The sequence below is a fragment of the Odocoileus virginianus genome, chromosome 21 (genome assembly GCF_023699985.2).
Source record: "Odocoileus virginianus isolate 20LAN1187 ecotype Illinois chromosome 21, Ovbor_1.2, whole genome shotgun sequence".
NCBI classification, from domain to species: Eukaryota; Metazoa; Chordata; class Mammalia; order Artiodactyla; family Cervidae; genus Odocoileus; species Odocoileus virginianus.
In genome coordinates this window covers 37,931,368-37,955,119 of record NC_069694.1, presented here as the reverse complement: position 1 = coordinate 37,955,119, position 23,752 = coordinate 37,931,368, and the positions used below count along the sequence as shown (strand labels likewise).

The following is a 23,752-nucleotide window of genomic DNA, read 5'->3' as shown; positions in this document are numbered from 1 at the left end:
CCTTGGTGTAACCTCTGTGCCTCATATATAACTCCGCTGGACGGCGCTGATGAAGAGAAGCCAAGTTCTCCTGTTTCCGCCACTGATTCACTCTTCAGGAAGTTAACAGTTTCCAGCTCACTGACTCATGGTTTCAGTTTCTCAACACAGCTCACTCAACAAACACATCATCTGAGTGTCTACACTACAGCAGATAATACTGCTGAGGACGTCTACAAAAACGTGCACCTGCTCTACCGTCTGCCTCACACCACTACCGTGATATATATTCTCAGGTAGGGCAGTACCACCTTCACTTCCAAACCACAATGATAAGGAAGCACATTAGTGCTCATCTTAACAAAGATCTCTTTTATACAGGATGTGCAGGGAAGTGAAACAACAATTTCCTGGTTTCACGCTCAGTTGCTTAGGAATACGGAGTTACAAGTCAAAGAAGGGATCATTTACATTCAAAAGCCTCTGCTGTACAAAGACTCCAGTAGCTTCCTTTAATGTTTCCCTAAAGAGACCACAACATGTTTTATTTTAACCCGATAACACTTGACTTTTCATAAATACAGCAAAGTGGATGAAATGAAGTATACATGGGTCCTTGTTTCTTTCTTCAGAATTGTTTATTTCTAATTAAGCAGCTTAACATGAAACTCAAGAGATATCTTGTCTATCAGTGGAGCCATACTGTGCTGACACTATCATCACTGACCTGTATCTCCTTCTCCCATAAATTTTATTTCCTTTAAAAAATCTCTCTGCATGACATATACCCACTACGTAGAAAACAGATTACTAGTAAGAATCTACTGCCCAGCATAGGGAACTCTCCTCAACACCCTGCAATGACCTGCATGGGGAAAGAATCCTAAAAGTGAGTGGATGTATGTATAACTGATTGACTTTACTGTGCCCTTGGTGGCTCAATGGTAAAGAATCCGCCTGCCAAGCAGGAGATGCCAGTTTGATCCCTGGGTCAGGGAGATCCCCTGGAGAAGGAGATGGCAACCCACCCCAGCATTCTTGCCTGGGAAATCCCATGGACAGAGGAGCCTGGCGGGCTACAGTCCAGGGGGTCGCAGACGAGTCAGACACGACCTGGCGACTAAACAGCAGCATTAACTGAGCCTCTCCGCTGCACACCGGACACTAGCACACTATGAATCTATGTCCCAACAAAATTCAAATAAGTAAGTAAAGCCTCTCTCTATCCAAGCCATACCTAAACCTGAGTCTGTTACCTCTGCAAGTAAGGGTGCTTTTCTCATTCTCTCCCTTGCCCACACTTCTCCCACAGGCAAAACACAAGCATGCACACGTGTGGCACACAGCACTGTCATCAGAATAGCTACTTCCACTCTGTTAAAGGGAACACACAATAAGTGACCATAGGGCTTAGCAGGAAGGAACAAAGTTGGCTACTTATTATCTATTGCTAGCTTTTACTTTGCGCACAATTCCAGCTGAAATAAAAAAGACCCTGTGGTCTGCTAATAAACGCTTACTGATTTATATCAAAAGCTGTGCTTAAGTGACTTCTCTAGCTTCTCCTGTTGAGAGGTTTCTCACTCGTTTCCCTTTCTCGTCACAACTATCGATGTCTTGGATTTTACCACTTCACACCTGGATTTACGGAAACAACTGTGCATTAGGCTGACAAGCCTGGCTAGCTCACACTTGCAATACATCCCAGGCACCATTGCTAAATTTATCTTCTCAAAACAGCAACTTCACCTTGCCATTCTTCTGCCAAGAAATGTTCTGCATTCCTTAAAAATGAAGTCAGATATCTTCCATCTGGCACTGCCCATTTCTGGCTCACACGTAACTCTTAGCCCAAACTTATCGTCTCTGTTCAGTCTGTCTCAACCTGAAGCACCTATCCATGCTTCCCCACCATGTGGAATGCTCTTCTGCATCTTCTCCAGCAAACCAAAATCTCATTCTTTATTTCTCCCACAAGACTCAGAGCCAAACTGCTCACATCCTTACTAGGCAGCAAGGCAAAGACTGACTCCCGAAAGGCAGACAGAACCCAGGTACCAATCCTACCCCTGACATTTATTCACTAGTTTGTGTGGACTTAAGTAAATCAGTTCCCTAAGCACAGACTCCGCTTTTTAAAAAGAGAGCTAAGAAATTATTCAGAGTTGTGATGCACAAACGAGATAACATAAATCATCACCATCATCAGCATCGTCATTCTAAAAGTTAACTTTAAGTGCTTTCCAAGCAAGATCTCACTTAATTCTAGTAACAGTTCCAGAGTAGGTACCATTCCCTGATATTGTATATACGAGCAAACCTAAGCCCAAGAAGGTATATAAAAGTCTCTACATAGCAGTGGCTCCTCTATATTTATTAAATTCCTTCTTACGTTACCTAATGTGGACAGCTTTCATTTCCAGTACTAAATAACAAACTTACTCCCATGTGTCTTATCTCTTCAAGAGAAAAGGTTCTGTAAAACTAATCATCCAATACTTCCTTGTTAATCTATTAGACAGCACTCAATTTGAGGAAAGGATACTTTGTCTATTCTCCTCTATTTATATCAACAAAGAACACAGTATCTGACATGTATTAAGAACTCAAATCAAACTTAGCGGAATCAATTTCATCTAAGGAGTCAGAATACATGTGGCAGGGAGTGTTGGCTATTCACCAAAATTACTATTTTCCTTTTCTTCCAGGGTACTCAGCTAGATCACATTTCCCTACCTCCCCTGCAGTTAGTGTAGCCATATGACTGAATTCCTGCCAATGAAAAGTAAATGTAAGTGATTTATGCCAAGTCCACGTTGGCCCACTAAAACTTCCCAAGCATACCCTTCCATGCTTCTCCCCTCCTCCCCAATATCTGTAAGATCAGAAAGGGAACCCCCAAAGTGACCCTGAAAGCTATGCATTGAAAGTGACAAGAGCCTGCATCAAAGAATAACTGTTCCATCCACCCCCAACAGTGACCAAACACACAGGCTTTGGACTATTAAGAGCCAGATATGTGCAGAGCATACACATTTTGGGGAGCTATTTATAACAGCTAATGGATTATTCCAATAGATGCAAAACAGTGGGTCCTGTTAAATGTTTGGGAACAAAGATCTGCTAAATAAAGTTAGCCAATACAAACTCTTTGGACAGTACTTACTGGCGTAGTGGGGTACATTGGGGGCTGTATGAAAAAGCTTGTGGATTCCATGCCCACAGTAACTTCGAACAACTGAAAATCCATTGGCTTGTGCGTGCTTCTGAATAATGTTTCCCAATTCTCTGTATCGAACACCAGGCTTTACTGAAAGGAAAAGAGAAGACTCGTGGCAAAAAGAAAGAATAACTGATAATTACTAAGCAATCACTGTCTATGCCAGGAACCATTCTGGTTTTACACGCCTACAAGTAAGACTTTCAAGATGAGGAAACCGAAGCTCAGAGAGGCTAGACTGCCGGGAAATGATGAAGCTGAGCATCAAGCCAGCAGCACCTGGTTCCTCCTTTGCTGCAGAAGAGGAGGGTCTGTGCAGAGTCAGCGGCTGGGAGAGCCACCACTTGCTCTCTGAACAAAGAGATTGGAAAACACACTTCTCTTCCTCACCTTCTCTAAGGTCAGCGGGCTTTTCCATTAAAGCGAGCAGGAGAGATAAGAGAATAAAGAGCATCAGGAGAAAAAGGAACATTCATAAAGGAAACTGACCTCTCTTTAGTTTCAGTCTGGTCGACTTTTCAAAGAATTGCTTCCCCTGGGCATCTTTATCCCCATATAAGTGGTTCTCAAATTGTTCATTTGCCTCTCAAGAAAATCTTAGGAGTAGGAATGTAGAAAGGTACTTCTCACTATATACTTCCTGCCCTGTTTACTTTTCATGACTTTCACCATTGTTTAAATAAAAACCAGAAGAAGGGGTTCTTATTGCTGCTACGGCACTCCTAGCACTGGGACCCCAGGATTTGGGCTCTGCTGGACTCGTGGGGGGTCCAGCCACGGTACTGGGGGTCCCCCCTCCCTACAGTCTCCTTCTCTGCCGGTTCATTTCCAACCTGAGGTTCAGACACACCATATCCTCTCCAGCCAATCACATTTCTGGGCAAATGGCTTAAGGAATCATTTTCATAACATTTACTTGCTCTTAACCATATGGACCATTGGGAGGTGGGGCAGGGGAAATTAACAATTTCTGAGGAACATGCTGACTTGCACAATGATTTTCTTCCATTCCCACCCAAGCCTTCTTACCAGCCCGTCAGCAGGGAGGAAAGCAAAATTTTAACCCATGCTGCACACACAATAAAGGAAATACCTGTACAACAATAATGATGCAGTGTGAGAATGGAGACTTCTCCCTAATTCTCAAGCCAGAGGCCATTCTGGTCCCAGGGGTGCACTTCATAGAATCTGGAGACGTTTTTGTGACCATTACAACCTGGAGAGGTGGTGCAACCGGCCTCCAGCGAGGAGAGACCAGGCATGCTGCTGAGCCTCCTGTGGTACATAGGACAGGCCCCCACGACAGCGTATCTGCAGACTCAACGCCAGACGTGCAGGCTGAGGAGCCCTATTCTGGAAAGCTAATTTCACAGCTGGTTCAACTCTCCAGAGCTCTGAACCAGGGTGGGCAGTCAAATTATCAGGAAACAACAGACAGGAATGATCCATACACAGGACTTAACAGCACTTCCCAGAGATTAGCCAACTTCTACTCTTGGCTGTCTACTGTTCTAAAGATTTCGGTTCCTTGGCAAGTTTCATTCCTGCGACTTTGTAAAACAACATTCCAGCTATCTGGTTATTTCGATCAACTCATAGAAAAGCAAAAGGGATATAAATATTGAACACAGAAACTCTAAAAATTATTTAAACCTAAAGCTTCCAAAATAAGATACTAAATATTAAAGTTCTCATCTCACAATCCACTGTGAATATCAAAGTTTTCAAGTATAATCAACACTGAATGAAAAGGAAAGGAAAATCTCACATGCTGATATATAATCACATGCTTTCATTTTTCATTCCTCTGACTTTATTAGTAAAAATTACATCATCTCCTCTGTTTGCCTAAGAACCCTGTCCTGTCCTATACAGTGTAGATGATACATCAGATCTATTTAATAGTGGAGGCAGGGCTGGATAATACATGGACCAATAATGCTGAAATGCTATGGATTTCAACTGAAGAGTTGTTTGCCCTCAAACTGTCCTTCTAATAGTCTGTTTACATTTGCAACAAGCCTTTCTTTCTCTTTCCTCACAAGATATTGCATAAATTTTTAAAAACCATGGATGAACTGTTTGTATGAACAAAGACAGACACAGTCTGAGAAAAATCCCACAGAAATACACCTCACCAAAGACATTATTCACTATAATAGCAAGACATCTGGAAAACACCAAAATCCAGTAGGAGAATAGTTGTAGACATTTTTATAACGTGGAATAAAATATAAAGCAATTTAAAGAATGCATAGATCTATGCATGCAGGTATGTACATATTCTAATATGGAAAGATCTCTAAGATATTATTAGTTGAAAAAGTACTAAATTACAGAATACTACAAATATTATGATTCCATTTAACCTAACTAAACACATACATACAGTTATGCATAATAATGTACTGTGGAGAAAAAAACCTAAATGTTAAAAGTGGACACCTCTGGAAAAGAGATTTAAAAAAAAAAAAAAGGAGAGGCAAGTATAAAGGAAAATCACTCATTTTTTTCTCTCATAATCTGATGCAGTCTTACAGTTTTTATAATAAGAGAACAGAACACTTACGAAAGAATTACAAAGTAGAAGAAAAGTTACAGTCCAGAACTATCCACACATTCTCCCCCATTTATCAGCCAATGAAAAGGAAGATAAATCATAGACGAGACAAAGCAATAATCCAGTCCATCTTCAAGGGATTCTCAAGTCACCTTTAAACCTACTGCTGCCAGACCCAAAGCTAAGTCGGGTAGGGCAGAAGCACAGCTGGAAGGGACAAGGCATGCATGGTGCAGTGACAGGTCGCTCGAGGCCCACACGACTCAGCAGCTTCAGCGGGTGCCCAGCACTGAGCCTCACCTGCGTCAATGGCTTGCATCAGGCACTCATACGTGGTCTGAACCAGTTTCCGAGCTCCCTCATCCACGTCTCCAACAAAAAATGTCTCATTCAGGTCCCCATGATAACCATTCCGATAAAGAGTGATGTCCACTGCAAAAGAATGTGCAAACATAAAGACCACATTCATTTTTATCTCAAAATTCAAGTTTTGCCGACATGACAGAATCAAGCAGGTTAATGAAGAAGATAACTTCTAAGCAACACCAATCAATAAATAACTTAACACCCAATAGATATTTCCTGTCTATAATACACCTAAACTCACTGTAGAGGACAGGTCCGTGGTCACGTAGCACAAGCCCGATGGGGCTTCAATGCTCTTAGAGCAGCGTTTAGCTCGTTTATGGCAAAAGAATAATCTATCCCCCAGGATACATTCCAGCAAGATCAATAACCCAAGTTAATAACATTAAACGAAGGACTCTGCCGCACTGTGACATTAAACAGAAAATACTGCTTTCTCTCATTATCTCTAACAAGTTTTTCCTCATCCTATTCAATCAATAAACAGAAACATTTACACTGTTCTACAATTATTTTTCAAAAACTCATTTGCCTCACTTATTTGTGACTATTCATACTTCTCTGTCTTCATATTTAAAAATACAGGTTACCACTACACCACTAAGCTACACTAAGCTAAATGTATCTTTAAGAGGACACTGAATTAGTATTTTTAAACCATAAATGTTCAATCAAGTTATAATATCACAGTACAGGTGTACTGGCTCTAGCACAACACACACATTCCTGAAATACCTCATATAATATGCATGAATGCAAAAAAAGAGAGCTTATATGTAAATTAGCATTGGACAGACCTCTCAAAATCTAGGGAGTTTTATAAACTGATACTCCAACTGCAGCAAAAACAATCCAGATAAAACTGTCAGTCAAGTCTCCACTACCATTCACAGCCAGCATCACAGCTGGTCCATTCTCTGCAGCCTTTAACACTTGGGCTCATGCTCCCTTGTTGGATACATAGATTCTTGAAGGTATCTGATTATTAAACAAACCAAGTTCATCAATATTAAAAATATCATCGAGGGGAGCCTAACTCATCAGTTTATTTTTTAATTACAGACGGAACTGTCTTGGCAGCTTCTTTCTCTGCACTCGCAGTTTCCCAAAATAGCTTAACACAGTGGTCCCTAAAGCCACTTTCTGAACTTCTTAATTCTTAACATCAAGGACAGTACTTCTGCAGAATTTTGAGCCTTTTTTCTTAAGGTTTTCACATATTACTAATAAATTCTATTTATCTGTAACAGTGGACTAAAAGGAGTAAGAAAAACAATCCCACTTGAATCAATTATTAGTTCCACATTTCACTGACATCCTCCATTTACCAGTCACATATTAAAGTTCTGCATTAAAGAACTTGTAACAAACACATTATATTAGAAGTATCTTAAAAGCAGTTAACTGAAAACCACAAAATAGGTTTCCAGAGATTTTAAATTTAAGTTTTAAATATGAAAAAAAGTAAGTTAAAGACAAGTGAAGAAAATGCAAGTCTCTATCAGGCTCCCAAAATCTTGTTTCTTTGCTCACAGGAACAAAAGCCACACATTTCTTACCATTAACAATATCACCTTCTTGCAAGGGCCGTCTGTCTGGAATTCCATGGCAAATCACTTCATTCACTGAAGTACAACAAGACTTCGGGAAATTATAATAATTCAGGGGTGAAGGATAGCAATTTCTTGCAATGCATGCCTATAATAAATTAAAAATAGGGTAATTTGGAATGTGCAAAAGAAAAAGCTAGTATGCATGCAATTAATCAGATTTTAAAATTTTAAAAATGTGGAAAAATTTGTTGTACAGATGTTCCTAATGAAAAACCTATTTAATATTTTATTTTAGAAATAATAGTAGATACTACCTTTAATATCAAACAGTAGGGCTTCTAACAGTCAGCAAACCAGTTTACTGATAATTGCAAAAGCAATTCACGCATGACAATTATTTACAAACATATACATATGTCATTATATGAAGATTTATTTTAGAATTACTGACTCCTTATGAAAAATACATTAAAGTAAATATTAATGTGCACAGTTAATTTTAACTTCTTATATAAATGCCTCTATCCCTATGAACAAAAAAATGAGTACTAGTAATAATTAAGAATCTGCCAATCTGCCTGCAACGTGGGAGACCAGGGTTCAATTCCTGGTTCAGGAAGATCCCATGGAGAGGGGAATGGCTACCCACTCCAGGATTCTTGCCTGGAAAATTCCATGGATGGTGAATTCCATGTATACTGGCACTCCTGGTGTACTGCCGTCCATGGGGTCACTAAGAGTCAGACACGACAGAGCAACTAATGCTTTCACTCTCAAAGCATCTCCAGAGACATTCATACAGAACATTCATACGGAACAACATTTATGCAGGAACAACAAAGGAATCACTAAGAAAACGATCTAGTTCTCCATAAGCAAGCCTTATGTTACTCGGATGTTTTGATCCAATGGTAGTCACGGCATACATAATTTCTCTTTCCATATCACCGCAGTCTTCAGACTAGTAATTTTAAACAGCTGCCTAAAATACAGTTTGTGAAATGCACTATAATTTTATTGGTAATTCTACTATTACTGAAAATTCAGTTTTTTCAACTATAAATATTATAACCAATAACTACATGCCTATCATTTTTCCTTTAACAATCTGCTTCTATCATTCTCACAGCAGTACACATAGTAGTTAAGAACACACAGAAGCACACTGTGTTGGCTAAAAATGCCAGCTCCAGTACTTTCAAGTTGAATAACCATGGGCAACTTAACCTCCCTCTGCCTCAGTTTCCTAATCTCTAAAATAGAGATGACAGTAGTACCTACATCAGAGTTGCTGGGAGATGAGATGAGTTGGTAAAAGAAGCACATAACAGTACCTGGCCTATAGGAGGCATTCAAACTGCTACTGGTGCATAACCATATACAACCCTGGGCCATGGCAGGTGGGGGGTGGGGGCAGTGAGTGGGCACAATGAGCCCCTCCCTGCCTAGTCCAAAATCCACATAAAACTTGACTGCCCCCCAAATTTTACTAATACACTATGGCTGATCTTACCAAAAACAGAAATTAACACATACTTTGTATGTTATACGTATTATACACTGCATTCTTACAATAAAGTAAGTTAGAGAAAATATTATTTTAAAAATCATAAGAGAAAATATATTTACAGTACATATATATATTTACTGAAAAAAATTCAAATATAAGGCCCATGCAGCTCAAATCCATGTTGTTCAAGGGTCAACTATATTTTATAATATATTGAATACCCCAAAATTAGGATTTATAATTTCAAATAAAAAAAATGTTATAGACATTTTCATAGCTCAAGACACATTGTCAAATATCTTTCCAAAAGGATAGTCCCGATTTAAATCCCATCACCATGTAAAAGAGTACCAGTTCCACCATCTTCACAGAGGTAGTGGACATAAATATCTTTAAAATACTTCCTAATTTAGAAGGTTTTATGACTTGCATTTGTTTGATTAGGAGACCAGGGTTAATTAGCCTTCCACGTGATTTAGTAACTAGTTACTGCTCTTCCGTTATGAACAACCTAACCATATCATGTGTGCACTCATCTACTACAGGGCTTCAAGGTCTCTCCTTGGTGGATAAGCAATCTTTCTTTTAAGAAGTATACCGGGACCTCCCTGGTGGTTTCGTGGTTAGGAATCTACCTGCCAAAGCAGGGGACACGAGTTCGATCACTGGTCCGGGAGGATCCCACACACCATGAGACAAGTGAACCCGGGCAGCACCACTACTGAGCCTGCACGCCTGGGGTCCAAGTTCCACGAGAGGAGCCGCCGCAGCGGGGAGCCCGTGCGCTGCAGCGGAGCAGCCTCCTGCTCGCCAGCGCCAGAGAAGGCCTGTGCTCAGCACCCAAGACCCAGCACAGCACAGTCAAAAAAACTAAATTTAAAAAAAATTTTTTTTTAATATCCCTATACTATATTTACTACAAACATGTGTCTGGTCTCTTTGTACCCTTGTTATTATAAATAGACAAAAAAAAGGAACATTTTTTACCACTAGTTTCAGAAGTTATATTCTTTTTGACTTCAGAATATTTGACACACGCAGTAGCATGATTTACCTAAAAGCACTAATAAAATTAATCATCTTGTAAAAGCTAAACTAAAAAGTTATGAAATGTGAGGTTTCAGAAACAAGGTACTTGGGGCTTACCTCAGATCCCAATATCAGATACTTACAGATGGGATAATGTCTGTTGAAGACTTTTTAATATTTGAAACAAAGTGAAAAATTTGCTTTCAAATAAGTTTTTAGCCAAGCGTAGATATTCAGAACTTAGGTTTACTTTATTTACAAGTCTGAGACATCTAACAGTATAAAAAAAATTCTTAAAGCATAAAAGTAAAATTCTTACTAAGTGTACAGCATGATCTATTTCTTCAGTAGTTACACCTGGTTTAATCATCCCAGCGGCAATGTCCAATACTTCTCTAGCAAGCTGTAAGAGAGAAACACTTCATACATTCAAGAAGAAATGAAGTAGCATTAGAAATCTGTACCCTCTGTACTAACTCAGATTTTATGGGGTACTGACAAAATGAATCTCACCTTGAAAATTATAATCCTGAATTTTTATTTTATAACCATTTACATGTATTTCTAACATATTTCTAATACCCATTAATAAACATGTATGTATGTCTGTGTAAACATATAAATAAAATTGGTCTAACTAGCAAATAGTTTAATTAGTACATTTGACTGATTTCTATGTGAAAATGTACACCTTAAGTAATCTAAACAATAATCAAGTGATGAAGTTTGAGGCTTCTCACAATTCTACAATGGAGAAGAGAGGGAAATAAAACAATAAGATAAATGATTTTCATCAAAGAACCACAGCAAATAGCTATCACATAAAGAATGGATGGAGAACAGGGTCCTACTGCATAGTACAGGAAACTATATTAAATATCCTGGAATAAACATAATGGAAAAGAATATAAAAAAGAATGTATACATAACTGAATCACTGAGATATACAGCAGAAATTAATCTTACAACATTGTAAATCAACTATACCTTAATAAAAATTTTTTTTCAAAAAAAAAAATATATATATATGTATGGCCAGTCACAGTCTTACTATGTAACATCTGCCACCTTTGTACATGAGCAAATCATTGACTTCATGTGTTATAACTACTTAAACAAGTCCTAGCCTAGGAGGAGGGGAAAACTCTTACCCGACATACGAGCCGCATCCCTTCTATATCTTCAGATGAGAGTAACTTAATCTGAGAAGTACCTTTAAGAGCTTGCTCAGATTCAGACATTCCTGAAAAAGAAAATCACTAAGTAAAACCAAAATGAACAAAAAGATGTAGTATATAAAAACATAATTACTTAATTAGCCTCCAACTAATAAAAATTAAAAAAAAAAAAAAAAAAAAAAACATAATTACTCCCCAATGATAAAATAATAGTCAAGTCTATTTCACACAATGGTATAATATGGGAGGGTCCAAGTAGAGTTTCTGAAAAAATACTTTCAACATGAAATTTGCTAAACAAACTGAAGGAAGAATTCTAAAGAACAAATTTTCAGATTTATTAGAAATCAGTCAAGATGGCATATTTATTATCTGACAGACAGTGTGTTAATAAGGTCAATAAATGATTTACATTTGAATAGCACCATATAATTAATATATGTGTTTTCATGATCATCTCCTTATATAGCAAGTATATATCAACAACTGATGAATTAATTACACTCATTTATTTTTTAAAACTGGAACCTAAGTCAGTGTTTTTCAAACTGCAACTTGTGATCATTTAGTGGCTATTAGAGGGCTATGACTCAACATTTTTTTTAAAGTAAATAAACTGAACAGAAAATAGACTATATACAGGCTGTTGTGAAATGTTTGGCTGTTAATTTATACACACACACACACATATATATATATATATATATAGATTATGTTATAAAATACAGTTTTCACTCTGGTTCACGATCCAAAAAAGTTTGAAAAATATTGCCCTAAGAATTTTCACTAATAAAATAAGCTTAATTTATTCATATACTGAAAAGCATTAAAGCTAGTATAATAACAATTTCAAAATCTGACAAAAAGACTATAACCATAAACTACTCTTTATAAATGCTGATATAAAAATCCCAAATAAAATATTATCTAACAGAATCCAAAAAACACATAGTACATCATGAATTGAGTGAAATTCATATTGGAAAGACAGGGATAATTCAATATTAACTATCAATATAACTCATCATAGTCACAGATTAAAGAATGGAAAATAAATGATCATCTAAAAAGATAGCTCTGATAACACAGCCAGCTACCACCTTTACATGATAAATACAAATCTCAAGCCAAGAACCAACATCATGGAATGCCCACTATCCGCACTAGTATTGTTAGCACCGTTCTGACAATACTGCAGATGTATTTAACTAGAGAAAGAAATAATACATATAAACTTAGAAAGAAAAGGACAAAATCTTTATTAATTTCAGATATGATTATATATCCCTAGAACAGGGAATACCTGGAAAATAACTAGATATAAGAATTCAACAAGTTGGCAAAGTATAATATATAAAAATCAATAACTTTGCCATATACAAAGTGAAAGTGAAAGTTGCTCAGTCGTGTCCTATGCAACCTATGCATGACTTTGCAACCCATGAACTGTACAGTCCCTGGAATTCTCCAGGCCAGAATACTGGAGTGGATAGCCGTTCCCTTCTCCAGGGGATCTTCCCAACCCAGGAATCAAACCGGGGTCTCCTGCATTGCAGGCAGATCCTTTACCAACTGAGCTATGAAAACAACAAATCAAAAAATACAGAAAATACTATATTCACAAGAATAACTTAAAAAGATAAAATATCCAGGAATAACTTAATGTTAAAAGACCTAATGAAGAAAATTTTAAAATACCACTGAAAGACATAAAGGAGACTTAAATAAAATAGAAAAACATACCCTGTTCTTGGATAGGAAGACTCAATATTGTAAAGGTGTCAATTCTTCCCAAGTTAGTCTATAAATTTAATACTATCCCCATAAAAAATGGTAATAGGACATTTTTAGAAACCAGACAAGCTGATCCTAAATTTCACAGGGAAAAATAAAAATGTCAGGAAAATTCTGAAAAAGAGGAAAGATGGGAGCAACAAGGCCTACCAAATATTAAAACACTCTATAGCTATAATAATTAAGAGTTTGGTAATGGCATATGATTAGACAAATAGGTTAATGAAACAGAACAGAATCCAAAAATAGACCCAAAGATATATGAAAATATAATACAGTGATATAGGTTACATTTTAAATCAGTAAGAAAAAGACTGATTTTTAAAAACAACCAGTGACGTGACAACCAGATATTCTTCTGGGAAAAAATTAAATTGCAGCCCTACTTCACTCCTAATAATAAATAAGTTTCACATGGGCCCAAAATTTTATCACACACACAAAAAGAGTAAAATCACAGAAATAGTAAAAGAAAACATAGGAAAATATTTTTATTATCTCTGAACCAAAAAGGTTTTTCTAGGTCGTAAAGCCATAAACACCTTAAAAGAATACACTGACAAATTTTACTACAAAATAATGTTGAAAGTTTGTCATAAACATAATGTTATAAACAAAGACAAAAATGTAAGTATCTGCTTGGCAGAAAACATTTTATAGTACATCAAGAGATTATTTTCCTCAATATAGAAAGAACATTTGTAAGTCAGTATGGAAAAAACTAAGTAATCTGAGAGGGGGAAAAAAGGCTAAGGATATGAATAAACAGTTCAAAAGGAAAAATACAAATGATCTTTAAAAGTAAAGTGCCCTTGAAGTGGTCTTTGTGGGTGTGAAACAAATGGTGAGAATTTGAATTGGTCCCTCTTATTAGAGTATTGAAATTAAGTCTACTTAATTTATCAAGTCACGTTCATGCCCTGATTTTATATACTTGTATCTATCAATAAACATTGTGATACTTGAAAAAAAAAAAAAAAAAAAGAGATGGGGACTTAAGACTCCCAGTTCTCAATACAGGGGGTCCGGGTTCAATCCCTGGGAGAGCAGAGTCTGAGGCACTGGACCACCAGAGAAGTCCCTATCTGTGTACTTTTTAAAGATACAATTTAAAACTATACTCTAGAATATCAAATACACTGTAATAAAATTATACATCCTCAACAGTATTCTATCACTCAGACTCTTTCCCTTCAATTTATCTGAAACAATGGAGTTTACTTACATTTTCAAATTAGATTCAAAAGAACTTAATACAGTTCCTTTTTTTCTTAGAGAAGAAAAGCAACAGTAGCTTACTTTAGTAGATTAAACCACATGAAAAACGTTGATATTCAACCATTTTTGACATGCAAACTCAGCAATTTCACAGAACCTATGCTGCAAATTGGGCATTCCTGGCGGCTCAGTGTTAAGAATCTGCCTATAATGCAAGAGACTGGAGTTCAATCCCTGGGGAGGGAAGATCCCCTGGAGTAGGAAATGGCAACCCACTCCATTATTCTCGCCTGGAGAAGTTCCATGGCAAGAGGAGCCTGGTAGGCTACAGTCCATGGGGTTGCAAGAGATGGACACGACTTCTCAACTAAACCACCACCATGCTGCAAATTACCTATCTTCTCTGTGTCTCACTGTATTTAACTATAAAATGGAGAAGACAACAGAACCCACCTCAGGAGTGCTGAAAGCATAAAATGGAGTAATACACGTAAAGAAGTTGACACAATGCTTGACACACAGTTATGAAAAAATAAGTATCAATTATAGAATCATCAGCATCACCACTACTATTATTGTCATCCCATTACTACTATTTCTATTACTGCTACAGAACAGAGTCTTCAGTTAGGCATGCACTCAGGGCCTCCACCATCTGTTTTTATCTAAACAGGTATTATGTAATTAAGGCAGGAGAACATGTTAAAATAACTTTTTTTAAAAGCTATAATTTGATATAACAACACAAAATACAGTATTATGTTGGATGTAGCCTTTAACAGCTATATAAACAATGTCTTCAGAACTGATTAGATTTCTAGAGTGAAGAAATAATTTTTAATTCAAATATTCTAGTTTATCTTGAAAAAAAAAAATAACAGAAATGCAGCAATGAAAATTGTCTACTAAAAAGGTACTCTTTTCCTTCGCAGTAGTCATCAAGCGCACAAACTGAAAATATGAAGAAACAGCATAGCAGAATTTACCTAAAGGGTGATCAGCATAATCTGGTCTTTGAATATAACTTGGCACTGGCCTTGTTGGCATCTAAAAACAACAAAGAGGTTAGCTGGATCCGATTCAAATGTGAAAGTAACTTTCATTATTAAAATCTACTAACAATGCAAATAAAAGTGGGGGAATAAATACCAAATAAAAAAGTTCATTCATCTCATTTTTTAAAAAAAAAAAAGCTTTACATGACATCTTAAATACCACAACATATCTGTTTCGTGAAGACTAAGCTTTACTTTCCTGGTGCTATTGTCATGCCCTTTCCCAGAATACGTAAGTGATTGAGAGTGATGGAGGGCACTGAAGACCCGAGATTACACGCAGACAAGGCAGGCGCCTGTGTTGCTCCAAACAAACTGGTGAACCAGAATAATAATGAAATGATGTCTCAAAGTAAATGTACACCATTATGTTCCTGGTCATTATCTCTGGAAACTACAATTAAAGAGACTTTCTTATAGTTTTTCCAAATTTTAAAAATTAAAGATGTACTTCTTTAATAAAAAGACAACAGTAAAAAGAATTTAAATATTTGAGAATGACAAATTCCAACTTAATTCAATTCCAAGGTTAAGATTCTGAAGTCAGTCTGCCAAGAACATAGGAAGGAGCAAGAGTGGCAGAGAAGTCTTATCTAAATTAAAGTAGAAATATATCACAGTAAAGCTTTTTAGAAAAGTAGTAATATATACTCCTATTATGCTGGCCTAAAAATATCTATTCTACCTCATTCTTTTTTAAAAATTAAAAGTAGTCTTGATCCTTAATCTAAAATTTCTTCTGCTTCATCCATGACTGGCAATTATTCCTACTAACTAGTAAACAACATACCATAAAAGCTAAAAAGTTAGAATGTAACCTTAATCCTGATCACATGATTCATAATTGGAATACAAATTATAAGAACCATTTTTAGGAAACTGAAAATTATGAAGACTGGTTAAAAAAATATTAAATTTGTATTACCTTATTTACTCACCAGTGGATAATGGGGTCTGAGTTTTCCAGTATATCGATAACCTGCCCATGGATCAGTGTTGATATCCCCTTCTACAGTCCAGGAAGACACTTCTCGCTTGGCTTTTTCATCTTCTAGGATATGGATGGATGAATGACAGAGAGAAACGCCTCAGTGCTCAAGCTACTAAGCAGCAGCATGCTTTTAACAATCACATACTTGAAAGCCAAGCCAAAGAGCCCAGGCACAAAATCAAGCAAACTTCCACCTTAACCTGAATCCCCAAAATACTACGTTCTTGCTCTATCCACAACCCTCTGACTCCTGAAAGATCTAAGTGTTTTGGGAGAAAAAGCCCCAACTAAACATATTGTCAGTTTTTACACAATGCTGAATAGGAACAGCACATGGTCAAACTCCTTTTCTCAAATAAATGCTAAGTGCATTCTCTCTACAATGTCAATTTATAGGAAGCCTGTTTTTTGAAATATAAGATGTGAGCCTAGGCAAAACTTCCCAGCTGAGGGCAGACATTATGAATGGGTTCCACGTTTTTACTAAAAGAACAGATTCTAAATAATTCCCAAGCAAATTTAAAGTTAAAAAAAAAAAACTTCTCACTTAGCTGATGACAGACTGTCAAGTAAACATTTTAAGCTGCTTTGAAAATTTTATGAGCATCGTTTGCTTTTTTTCAGGAAGGAGGTAACAGAAGGGAGTAGGAAAAGGCAAAGATGGGGGAGGGAACAATCAATCAAAAGTTATTGAAAATTCATTAGAAACATAAGAACCAAAGACCCCACTACCAGGTTAGTTAATAATATATAATGCTGCATTATGTGAAATGCACCTTAAATCTTTTTCACACAGAACATAACCTCAGTGGTATCTGAGCACACTGCTCTATCTACAAACTAAAATAGAACTACTAACATGAGACTTTAAACAGCAGAAATTCAAACCCCTCCCACACCAAGTAACAGCCTATATACTTCTCAGTGAATACCAATCTTTTCCTGATTACTGTTACACTATCACAGGTTTTAACAGTCAGGCTTCAAATGATTTTAGAGAAAAACTCCCCCTTAAGTGATCTATTTAAAATACAAAATGGGAGAATAGATATCATTTTAAGCTAAAGAGGAATGGTGAAATGAGTAAAGGTGGTCAAAAGGTACAAAAATCCAGTGTGATAAGTAAGTGTGATAAGTCCTGGGGATATAATGTACAGCATGGTGACTAAAGTTATCAACAACAACAGAGAAAGATAATCCAGTCTCAGTTTCTCATTTTACAGATGAGGGAACAGGGGAAGTTTGGTTCACATAGGCAGAGAAATGTGGAAATGCTGCTTTCTAGTACAGTATTCTCTCCACAAAGCACGTGGTCAACTTGGGAGTGAAAGACCCTTGACGTGCAATTGACAAGAATGCAAAAATACAACCAATCCATTCACACTATTTGGGAAGAAAATAGAATTATAATAGTATTTATGAAGTAAAAGAATAGAAAAGAATAAGAAAAGAGGAAAAAAAACCTCTACTACGCTACCAAATTTTAGGTATTTTTCTCCCCTATGAAGTTCAAGAAAGCCTCTGTGAATGCTAATGTCAACAGGAAAGCTGTTTTTCATTCCAGGACAAAAATGGACTCTATTCATTGCCACTGGGGTCAAACATTATAGTGAAGTGAAAGTGAAGTCGTTCAGTCGCATCCGACTCTTTGTGACCCCAAGGACTGTAGCCCACCAGGCTCTATCCATGGAATTTTCCAGGCAAGAGTACTGGAGTGGGTTGCCATTTCTTTCTCCAGGGGATCTTCCCGACCCAGGGATCGAATCCGGGTCTCCCGCATTGCGGGCAGATGCTTTAACCTCTGAGCCACCAGGGCTATCTTTTAAGACACCCTGGTTGCTTCCCAGCCCAACCCTATCTCTTATTTCTTTTTTCCCCTATTCCCTTTCTCATTACTCATCTTAGCTCTGGAGATCATCTTTCCCCATACCATCCCCACCTCTAAGACTGTCACTCACTATGGTTATTAGGGCATGAAAAACACAGGACCTGAGGGCTGACTCTACACAACACCACCCAAAGGGATCAAGAATATTAGGCTCACCCAGTGAACCTAAGCCCATCAGATCCAAGAGGGCACAATCTGCAACACGACATCATACTAAACTCCAGAGATATGTGTAAAGCACAAGTAGTTTCAGTCCAATACAGTAAAAATTACTAGGGAACACCAGCTGTTTAGCTGTCTTGCATTATAAATCATAATGAAATAGTTCTACCTTCAGAAATCCAATACTGAAGAAACAGGCACAATTCAATGAGCTGGCAAACACTTGGGGAAGAGACTCAAATCAAGTTCTTTTAGGTGACTCAAATCACCTCAATCCTTCAGTTCCCTATGCTTTAAGTTCCTGGGTGTCTGCGTGCATGTTAAGTTGCTCACTCACATCTGACTCTTTGTGACCCCATGGACTGCAGCCCACCAGGCTTCTCTGTCCATGGGATTCTCAAGGCCAGAATACTGGAGTGGGTAGCCATGCCTTCCTCCAGAAGTTTCTGGGTAATAAAATTTTAATAATTGGCTCAAAGAGCTCTAAAATTACCTAACACATCTGATGCACAGTATTTAAAGTATGAGTAAATAAAATAAAGTGGCAAAAAAATAAAATAAAACAGAGTGGCATATTTAAACTTATTTCTATCTTTTAATTTGAGGTAACAAATCCTATCATTTATGTTTTTTTAAACTCATTTACTCACAATCACTTTTCCTCATCTCTAACCATATTTCCTCCCACAATAGCCTTAGCACTTCCACTAAATGCAGACTTCACTTTATATAACCACAGAATGTCTTTTTAAATTTTTATTTCCTTTTCCTTCAAATGGTGGTTAAATTGATTTCAATGAGATTTGGAAGGTATATAAATATAAAACAATCCACCAAACTTTACTAAATCAGCAAATTCCTTAAAAATACAAAGTAGATGAACTAACAATACCAAAATCAGTTAAGTTGAAAAAGAAACCTTATACCAAGAACCATATACTGTCTGCCAGTCCTTCATCCATCAGGATGGCAATGCTATAAGAACAAAAAGTCCCTGTCAATTTCCCAAGTAATTGTGATGAGTTGTCTTGAGCTAGCCACCCTAAAGGCTTAAATTTATAGGACCAGTAGCCAAAGCAGGACAGCAATAGCTAAAGAAGCAGCCAATAGTTTCACTTTGTGGTGTTTCACAAAGGAACTTCAAAAAAGAAAATTAAACATCAGGCTACAAGCAATAACATTAAAACACCAAAAGAACAAAGTGATACAATTCTGAGTTAGACAAAGCAATTGAAATTGACACTAGACAAAAACAAAAGAAATCTGATTAAAAGGAGCTCCCTTGCCCCTGCCTGCAACTTGCAAATGCTTCAAGTACAGGAGAGGGAGGGCACCAGACGCCAAGGTCAGGACACTCTGGTGCTGCTCAAGCCAATCCAACTATCACAGCAGTCATCTTGTGTTTTCATGCTACATATGCAATACAAGATTAACAAAGGTACTGCTCAGTCATATTTTACTTACAGGATTGAATACCACAAAGCACAAAATTGTCCTAATTCTAGCTTCTGGGATTACACTGCCAGAACATTCAAATACACACTTAAGGGAGCTGGAAGAATTCTTGTCTTCTGCAAGAAGTCACTTCTAAGAAAAATAGTATAGAGATGTGTAACTTTACTTACTTGCTTTCTTATGCAGTAACTTGTGAGTTGCCCAACTTCCTTTAAAACATTCCTAAAAAGAACAAACATGAAAATCAGCATCACTTTCCTTACTTGGAAACATTTCAGTCATAGTTATATTTCAATTTTATGTTATCAAATTATTTTGAAGTATTTGAGAAGAACCCTGAACCAATGGAGCAATCATACACTAGGAGGAAAAAAAAAATAAGGAAAAATGTGCAGATTCCTCCATGATATAGTAGTTTGATTTCCAGTTCATCATATATCACTACTATGTTAGTATATCCCAACACAGATAACCAAAGTGAATTTTATGTTCTACAGACAATGCAGTAATTTTAAATGCTTGTTCAGGGCTATATATAATATCTTATATGTCCAAATATTCAAATGCAGTTTGAGACTAGAAAGTGAACATCTTTAATGTTTAATGATACCATCTAGGCTGAGTATTCATTTCACTGTATCAATTCCTATAGTGCAATACTTCACTTTTTCAGACCACTGACTCCTTTGAGAATCTTGGGAAAGTAACCATTCTCCACAGGAAAAAATATATCTATGCATATATCTATACATACAATGTACAGAGTGCCCTGCAGGTATAACATGCACTGTATACTGATATGAATGAGTGGATGTGTATGCATATGTTTATATGTACGCAGGTGCTGGGCATTCGGTAGTAAGCAATACAGGTCCATTTGAGACAAATATTACATGGCTAATTACACAATTAAATACATAGTTTAATCCTAAGGAAGCCTATGGGCTTCTGTGGTGGCACAGATGGTAAAGAATCTGTCTGCAACACAGGAAACCCAGGTTCAATCCCTGGGTCCGGAAGATCTCCTGGAGGAAATGGCAACCCACTCCAGGATTCTTGTCTGGACAATTCCATGGACAGAGGAGCCTGGTGGGCTACAGTCCATGGGGTCTCAGAGAGTCAGACACAACTAAGCAACTAACACTTTCACTTTCTTAAGTCCTAAGGGCTAAAAAGTAAAATACACAGTGCTATGAGAAGAGGTAGAACACAGGAACTAAAGATAGAGGCAGGGGTCAGATCACGTTGAAGAGTCCTAATGATAACAAAAGCCATTAAAGGATTTTAAACAAAGGAACAACCTGATGATAACTTGGTTATACATCCCTGATCTCCATCAACAAATCCAAAATTAGAACTCCGTTAGTACACAGAATGGTTCTGAAGAACTCCAAAACACCGGCTTTTAATAGAGGCAATCCTCGCTATGCATGGTAGTGTAGAACCATTAAAAACCATTGGACAATCTGTAACCATAAAAAGCAATCTTCAAAATCAACAGCAAAAATTTAAATTGTTCCATGACCTTTAAAACTTTTTGCCAACACATTAAAAACTCTCTTACTCTAGGTTATAAATATATAGGAAACTGGAAAATTTGTTTAGTATATTGCAATTTAAAACATTAGTTATGTTGAAAATTAGAGTATTTTACTTTTTTATTCAAAAACTTATCAGATGTACAGCAGAAACCAACACGATACTGTAAAGCATTATCTTTCAATCAAAAATACATACGTTAAAATGTTGGGGGAAAAGTCTGATCAGGATTAATCTGAACCTGTGTGCCGCCTTCTCACTGAGTAACTCAGCAGATGGAGTGAGCATCTTTCTCATGCTTGGTATAATTTCTAGGTTTGCAACCGTTTCCACACTTTATCCTTTGCACCTTAAATACCTCTGAGAGTTCCTTTAACGCAAAGCTCTTATTGATGTCCCTGCCCCTAAGACACTAGTGATTCTTTTCATCACAACCATTTTCCTCATTTATAACAACCAGCCTGTTTCTGAGTTCCTCTGACTGCTCATCTCGAGTCTCTAGAATGGTGGGCAGTGTCAACATCCCCACAGTCAGCTATTTCTTCTACAATTCCATTTATGTTCCACTTAGGTTTCACATCCAGCACTAACACCTAAGCGTTTCTTTGCTGCATTTTCTTCTTAGCCAATCCCTTCTTTCAATGAGTCACTTTTGTAAAGTGTCATATAAGTTTATCACTGGAGAACAAGAAAGCTAGGCAGCTACGGACTCTACTTTCTACAAGAGAACCAAGCAACAGACGCCCAGGGACCAATCACTGACAGGCTTTGAAAAAAGTAGAGGGGCCGGTCACTCACTAATCAAGATGCAGGGCTGTGATTTCCGAGGTCATCTGAGGAATGAATAGCTAGCGGTAAAGTCTCATGTACTTCGTGTCATTACCCATGTGGTTGGGAGACTGATTTTAACTAATCTGAGGTTAACTAAATTTATGCATATCAAAATTACAAAATAAGATCTTCCTTTATATAATTGTCAACCTGATACAACCTATTTATAAAGCTTTTCTAAATAGGTTATGTGAACAAAATACTTTTGCCTCACCCAGCATCTTTTTTTACCCTCACAGAAGCTGACGCATATTTCCTTAAATAAAATAACATCTCTGTCCCAACTGATTCAATTTAGAGAACACAGAAGTTTACATACCAATTTAAATCAAGAAAAGGAGGGGGAAAGAACATCAGAGAGGAGAGGTAAAAGCAGCACTTAAAATGTTACCAAAAATTCACCGCCTACTTATTACTAAGGATAATACATACTTCATAAAGGGATTGTAAGTAGGAACAACTTAAAACTCACATGCTTTTCTAAACTAAGTTTCAGGCAATGGCAAAAATCATGGACTTTTGAGGTCAGGCCTGTACCCTAGCTTGATCACTTATAAGCTGTACAACATACAGGAAAAAAAATCTTAATATCTCTTAAGTCCCACTTTCCTCAACTGTAATGTAGGGAAAACTGTGTAAAAATGTGTGGTCAATAACAAGTGCTCGATTCTAATTATTATCCATTTTATTATTTTTAAAAGCAATTTAAATTTGGAATTTGAAAAGATGGTACACCTATATACCTTCAATGTGTGCATCAACCCTGCCCTGAATTCTTAGCTGATGAAAACTTATGGCCATTAGGCAGCTAGCGATGACTGTGGGCTTTGTAGCTAATGAGCATCACCGTTCCGGCTTCTCTCATGGCTCAGTCGGTAAGGAATCCACCCACAGTGCAGGAGACCTGGGTTTGACCCTGGGTTGGGAAGATTCCCTGGAGGAGGGCATGGCAACACACTCCAGTATTCTTGCCTGGAGAAACCCAGGAGGAGCCTGATGGGCTACAGTCCCTGGGGTCGCCAAGAGTCAGAAACAACTGAGCGACCAGGCACAGCCCAGCATCACTGTTCGGGGAACCTGCTCACCACGGAAGGGGATCCAAGCGTGGGAACAACCTGGAGTTTGAACAGACTTTCCGGCCCAAACAGCAAAGAACACAGAACAACAAACAGCCTGCCAGTTCAAGGGGTGTGAGCACAACCTGTGACTAACCTTTGGCAGAGTTACAGGCAGTGCAGACACAAAAGCAAATAGGAAAGGCAGGTTTGGTTTTTTTTTTTTTTTAATTTAAAAAACACTGAGCTTGGGAACTCCCTGGTGGTCCAGGGGTTAGGACTCAGCGCTTTCACCGCCCTGGGGCAGGTTCCATTCCTGGCCAGGGACTAAGATCCTGCTAGCCAGGCAGCCTGGCCACAGAAAAGCTC

The 23,752-nt window shown here is 37.5% G+C and overlaps 1 protein-coding gene across 2 annotated transcripts in view; it reads right to left on the bottom strand.

Annotated features, from left to right (window-relative positions):
* Nucleotides 1–23,752, bottom strand: part of METAP1 (methionyl aminopeptidase 1) — a 47,215-nt gene that overhangs the window by 6,266 nt on the left and 17,197 nt on the right. For both annotated transcript variants that reach the window (XM_020901644.2, XM_020901645.2), the window contains exons 2-9: nucleotides 20,129–20,180; nucleotides 16,401–16,513; nucleotides 15,394–15,454; nucleotides 11,369–11,460; nucleotides 10,537–10,620; nucleotides 7,685–7,823; nucleotides 6,060–6,191; nucleotides 3,146–3,289 (exon numbers count right to left, since the gene is read on the bottom strand). In XM_020901644.2, coding sequence (XP_020757303.1) covers nucleotides 3,146–3,289; nucleotides 6,060–6,191; nucleotides 7,685–7,823; nucleotides 10,537–10,620; nucleotides 11,369–11,460; nucleotides 15,394–15,454; nucleotides 16,401–16,513; nucleotides 20,129–20,180 — 817 coding nt within the window. The remainder of the gene's footprint in view (nucleotides 1–3,145; nucleotides 3,290–6,059; nucleotides 6,192–7,684; nucleotides 7,824–10,536; nucleotides 10,621–11,368; nucleotides 11,461–15,393; nucleotides 15,455–16,400; nucleotides 16,514–20,128; nucleotides 20,181–23,752) is intronic.